Genomic DNA, 6,405 nt, shown 5'->3' with positions numbered 1-6,405 from the left:
CCCCCGGGAAAAAAAAAAAGGGGGTTTAAAAAAAAAAACTTTTTTTAGGGGAGGAAGTTTGTCCCGGGTGGCCCCGGGGGCCCCCAAATCCTTTCCCCTTTTGGGGGCCGGGGGCCTTCCCCCCCACCAGAGGGGAAACGAGACATTCCCCCGGGCCAGCTGGTACTCGATGCCCGGCTATAACCACGGGCCTTCTGAAAAAAACCCAACCGGGTCCAAAGTCATCTGCACAAATGCGCCTAGGTCACCACTGTGCAGGGCAATCTAAAAAACCAAGAACATAAAGGGTGTTGCTGCATTGCGGCGACCCGGGGAACGCCACACTGAACTACTTGGAGAATTGCGGCACACGAAATTCCCTAAGAAAAACCCCACAAAAACCAAAGCCGTCGTGCGGTAAAGAGTTAGCGAAAAATGCTACACCACGGCTACAGGAGCCCCCTGCGGGGCAACCCCCCGCCAGGGTAAGCCCCGGTGTCGCCCAAAAAAAATTAGACGCCATAAAAAGCTGACACGCCGGGCCAAATAAAAGGCCCGGGCAAACCCAAACTTGAAAACTAAAGCAAGCAAGAAATGCCGTTGCTTTTCAAAAACGCTCTACGCGCGCAATGGCTAAAAAGGTCGTAAACAAATTGAAGGGGGGAATTCTCAAAGAAATCTAACGATTTACAAACAAAAGAAATGCTCATAACATCTAATTGCGCAAGGGGATGCTATCGAAAAAGGGGACGCTCACAATTAAAAAGGAAGCCCAATCTAGAACTTAAAAGTACTGGCCAAAGAAGGGGGCTTCCCTCTCGTGTAAGCATTTTTAAAAAATTTGCCCTGGTTCTTCCTCCCCGGGAGGAAATCAGACTTGTCAACGTCTAATGGGACGTGAAAACCCCGGGGGCAATTGGCACCGAAGAACAGACGAAGGGAATGAACGTGGTTTCCCATGATAAACAAAAACCAAAAAACCAGTAACTGTACACAAGATAAAAAGAGAACAGCCACAGTAAAAATGAAACAAACCCGTAACGTTTCGAACCTTCATGAGTTCCTCTTCGACAATAAAACCGAAATGGATAAAAGGGAGAGTATCAAAAACTGGCTCCAACCCGATTCTCTGTCACGGAGCTTTCGTAATACTATTGCTCCTTTTTGTCCTGCCCCCAAATTCTTTTGATCGTTTTTAGAAGGGTTTAATCCCCTATTCCGTATTTTTTCCCTTCCAAAAACCACAAACGGGGCGTCCCTCTAAGCCTATTATTTCGTTTTGAAATCGGTTACCCGTCCTTTGATCATGGCTGCGAGCGTTTTATCCCCTTTTTTTGGGGATCCTTTTCTGATGTCATTTTAAACATTCAATGGTTTCATGGATAGGTTGAAATTGCGAGCACGGTAAAAATTAGTGAGCTTTGATGTAGATCTTTGTCCTAATGTTCCCTTAAAAGATGTGTTAAAATTTTCTTAAAAGAAAACTTTTCGCTCGTGTTTTAAGATCCCTACCGGTAAATTGCTTTATTGATCTCATTCGTTGTGCGTCACGAAAAATGTTTTTATTTTTGAGGGTGAATTTTAAAACAAATCAAGGTATCGGATGGAATGTTAACCCCGGGTCCTTCGAATTTATATAGGGAGATTTTTTTAATCTGAGCTCCTTCCGCTTCCCCTCCCGCACTTTTGGTTTCGTTATGTTGAGATTTATTTTCTATGGGGCAACGACCGTTCAGATTTGATGTTTTTCTCGTAAAATAAACAACCTCGCGCGTACTATAAATTTTAAAAGTAGAAGGGGAAAATTTTCAGGAAATTACCATTTCTCGACATACTTTTTCAATGTAAATGCTCGTTTTAAATTTTCATTTTACCGTAAACCCCTCACAAACCCTAATTTCTTCTTTTTTTCTCAAATCACCCGTTATTTTAAAAAAGTCATAGTTCGTCCATTTTTCTTGGGGGCAATAGAATTTGTGAAAATTTTTATTGATCGGGAGTTGAGTTTTTTGGAAACTTTTTCAAAAATTAGGAATCCCCTTTTTTCTTCTTAAATCGGGCACCTCATCGCGAGATGGAAATTTTATACCTTTCCCCGTAATTCTAACAGATGTGCCAGAATCTGTTAATTTTCCTAAAAACCCGCCCCTCGATAAAAAAGGGACATGTTTAAAGGCGCGGCTTTGACTTGTCTTTACCACCCAAAATAGTTGCGTAATACTTTAGTAAAACACAATGGGGCTAGGGTCTTTTGAGACTTCCCCCCCGGGTATTTCCCTAACCTTGTAAAGATTGTCCAATTTTCAAGGTGGACCGGTAGAGTTTTTAAAAAAGAATTAATGAACTCAGCGTGTTTTTAGATTGCTAGGAATAAAAGCGTGTTTCGTTCATTTACGGGATAAAGGGTCCCCGCTTAACTGGAAAAGCGCAAAATTTAATTCTTAAATCAGCCAATTCGTACGAAAGAAAATGTTGAATCTCTTTTAATTAGAAAAATCCCTGATTTAAAACTTGATGGGTCAATGGGGTTTGGGTATCTACCTCCTCGTTATTGCAAACCCTTTCCCCCAGACTCTTCGCCCTTGCCCTCCTGAGCCCGATTCAGCTCTTGTTCGTCCTTTCCTATCACTTTATACTTGCCAAAATTATCTCCTTGTATCCTTTGGTTTTTATTCGCGAAGAGGAATCGGAAGAGTTCGAAAACTTTATTTTCTTTTTACTGGGCTGTTTCTTTTTTCATTTTTGTGTACACGTTCTGTTTGTTTTTGGTTTTACATTATATATATAAATATATTATAAAAATATATATATATATATTATATATATATATCAAAAATAATTTTAATAATTTTTATATATTATACTATATATATATATATAAAAAAAAAATTTTTTTATATATACAAATTATATTATATATATATCAATATATAACATAAAATTATACATATTTTAAATATATATACTAATATATACATATAAAAATAAAATATATATTATTTTTCTATATATTCTATATATTACATATAATATAGCATATAATAAAATATATATTATGTATATATATTATATATATTATTATATATATTATATATATGTATAATTAATATATATATAATTATATATATATTATATAAAATATATAATTATATTATACATTAAGATTTGCAGTGCATGTCTTTTACGCCCCTTCCTGACAAGCGTCTTAGGTGTTTGTTTACCTTGATTGTGTTCCCAAAACCCAATTTTTTTTTTTTTATTATGTATGGTTAGGGTTGGGGAATAACATATAATGGAAAAAAAATTAATATCTTAAAGCGGGTATCCTCCCTCCAAAATTAAACACTGATATGAAATTGAAAATTATTTTTAATTTATACGGAACCCGCAGAAAGGGTCGTGTGGTAGGAAAGGGTAAAGAGGGGGAGCGATGAGTAAGGGGGAGATTTTGTAAAAAGAAAAAGATTAAAAGGTGTAGGGTTTTGGGTGAAAAGGGATACTTGTTGGGGAAGGAAGGAGGAAAACTGTGAATGGAAAAAAACACTCACAAAAGCAAATACTGTTTATTTAAATCAACTACAGTTTCGAAATCCCCCTGGATTTCCCTCTTCAACAGAAATCGAATTGGGTGGATTTGAAACTGTAGTCTCATTTCAAAAAATTTTGTTTTTGAGTGGGTATTTTTTTGCCCAAAAGGGACACTGTATAAAGAAAAAAGGGCCCGGGGAACCCTTATGGAACAAACAAAGGGTAATTGGGTTTGACGGGTGTTTGAGAGGAAAAAAAATCTGGGGGGTTGATAGGAGGGGCAGGGAAAGCTGGAAGTATCGGATGGATGTCATGACTGGGGACATTTTTGACATCAAGGAGTCACCCGGGGGAGTTGGGGGTGGCAAGGGGAATGGGAAAGAGGAGGGGTGGTGGGACATGGAGGGGGAGAGGGTGGGGGTGTTTTGGGGGGAGTGGGGGGAAGAGGGGGGGGGGACCTTTAGGAGGAGGATGGATAAAACCCGGGAAATATTTGAAGTAGAGCGAATAGGGAAAGAAGATTGGGGGTTAAGGGGGGAGTAAACATTCCCTTGGGTCATTTTGTGAAGTTTTTGGTTCTTCAAGAGCTTCGGAGGGGGGTTAGGTGGGGGGGGTGGAAAAAAAAAAGGTTTCCCTTTTGGAGGACAAGAGGGATAGATGTCCCAGGGCAAGGGGGAGGAGGGTCTAGGGGAGGATGTGGGAGGGTGGCGTGGAAAGTTTTATTGCCCGGGGAGACAGAGTGAGGAGGAGGGGGGAGGGACCGGGGAAGGGGGAGGAAGGGGGTATCTGGGTTTGTAAAAAGAAAATTTTACGGGGGGGGGGGAGATAGGTGTTTTTGGGGTAGAGGGGAAAAATAATGGGGGAGTGCTGGGGTGGGGTGGGGCGAAGGAGTTTGGAAAAGGCAAAGAGAAAGAAAAAACCTCGTTGGGCCGCTTTCCCGGCTGGCTCAGTGATGAGTCTAGTTTGAATCGAGAAATGCTACCTCAAAATTCGAACATTTCATGGGGCCCCCACAAATGGCACACGGGTGCGGCCGAGCAATTTTAATTGTCATGACAAGGTTAGACACATACAGGGGATGGGCTAAGGATGTTTGTGGTGGCCAAAAAGCCAACATTTCTGCTGACGGGGAGAGGACGATATGGGCGGACAGGGGGGGCACTCCACCCCAAAAAAACTTTATGAAGGTATGTCTACGGAAGCTAAATTTTTAAATATTGGTGGGAGGACTTCGTTGGGGCCCCTTTGGGGGAATAGTGTAGCTTGTTTCCATGCATCGTGGTCAAAAAGGCAGGCGAGCAGGTCGTTTTTAGTCTACCATCCTTTTAACAGTACAATCATCGGGGAAAACAGAAAAAAGTTCCCGGGAAAAGTATTAAGGGGGGATGAGGTTTGCGGGAAAGGATTTGTCATGAGGCGTCTGGGTAATTGACGAACTTGGGACTCGATGTCAGAAAGCTGACGATCGGAACGACTGAAAAGGGAAAATTTTCCTACTTGTTTTTAAGCATTGTGGAAAAGAAGGGGCGTAGAGGGGGAATTTCGAAGAATCGTCCCCCTTAGTTGGGCCCAAAAGTTTGCGAGGCGGAAGCATAGAAGGACGAGGGGGGGAGGAAGGGTGAGGGGGTGGGTACTTTAGTATTGGGGGAGGACAATGAGGGTGAAGAGTGTAATTGGGGGGAGGGGGTAGAAATGAAGTTGGCCCTAGGGGATGGAGTGGAGGTTTTTGGGAGAGAGGAAGGTATTTGAAGGTTTAGCACTGACCCGGGGGATGATTGGGGACAGATAGTTTCCATAAACTTCAGGAGGGGGTACTGGATCAGGGGCAAGGCCCTGCCCCTTTTAAAGCCCTAATAAAGGGTAAAAAAACTTCATTTGGCATGGTAGCTGAAAAAATGGGGGGAAAAGGCTACCCTCAGGGTCCCCAGAGGGAAAAGGTTAAACCCCCCAGGGGCCCCAGAGGAAAAGGGCCTACCCCTCAGGGGGCCCCAGAGGAAAGGTTACCCCCCAGGGGGCCCCAGAGGAACGGTCTACCCCTCAGGGTCCCCAGAGGAAACGGGCACCCCCCAGGGGCCCCTGAGGGGAAGGGGTAGAAATTAACCAAAGGGGAAAACCGAGCCCAGGCTTCCCCGAGGGCCTTCAGGACTGACACAAAGCCAGCCTTTCATCCTTTCAACGTCTCCCACCTTGCGTGCATAGAAAGGGGGAAAAAGAAAAAAAGGAAAGGGGGGAAAAAAAACATGCAAAAAAAAGGGAGGGGAGGGGGAGGTCCCAAAATTTGGGGATCCCTGGCATGGGGCTGTCTCCCGTCCCTAAATCGAGAGAAACAAGTCCAGTATATTTGTTTAAAGCAGTATCAATGTCCCCAAAACTTTTTTTCATTTATCCTTCAAATGTAGGGTAAAAAAATTTTTTATTGTTCTTTTTTTTTTAAACAATATTGATCATTTAATCAGGTCAGATTTAAATTGGTTTTATTAAATATAAAATAGATCAACATTTTTGTAAAATACTTTTTTGGAAAAACCCTTCCCATTTCAGGAAAAAAGTTTTTTTTTATCACATCCTTTTTTAACAGAATCCCACTTATGGGCTTTTTTCCTCTCCATTAGATCATGTTCTAAAAGGGTGCTTTACTATTTAAAAAAACCCCATGGAACATTATCAACCCGAGTTTTACCCAAATTGGCAAAATTTTCCGTGGGATATTATTAAACAAATTTTTATCAGTGTTTTTTACTCCACAGATACTGTTCCATACTTCCAACACCCACGGCCTTGTTCAGATCCACACACAAACTTCGAGTCCCTTTCCTGCTCCGTCCACTTGCCGTCTTGTGGCCCAAGGCGATGTAAAAGGTTTAAAAATGAAAAAGTTCCAGTCAAAGTTTTCAAAAA

General features: G+C 41.8%; 1 protein-coding gene across 1 annotated transcript; it reads left to right on the top strand.

Annotated features, from left to right (window-relative positions):
- Positions 1 to 286: 286 nt before the first annotated feature.
- Positions 287 to 5,596, top strand: LOC119568891 (acidic proline-rich protein PRP25-like; the record flags this gene model as incomplete). The annotated part of the gene is made up of 2 exons (XM_037917295.1): positions 287 to 464; positions 5,395 to 5,596. Coding segments are annotated over 2 exons (380 nt in total), but the record flags the coding sequence as incomplete, so codon positions are not given.
- Positions 5,597 to 6,405: the final 809 nt, after the last annotated feature.

Source organism: Penaeus monodon, unplaced genomic scaffold (genome assembly GCF_015228065.2).
Source record: "Penaeus monodon isolate SGIC_2016 unplaced genomic scaffold, NSTDA_Pmon_1 PmonScaffold_11347, whole genome shotgun sequence".
Classification (NCBI taxonomy): Eukaryota; Metazoa; Arthropoda; class Malacostraca; order Decapoda; family Penaeidae; genus Penaeus; species Penaeus monodon.
This window is presented reverse-complemented; position numbering and strand designations above follow the sequence as displayed.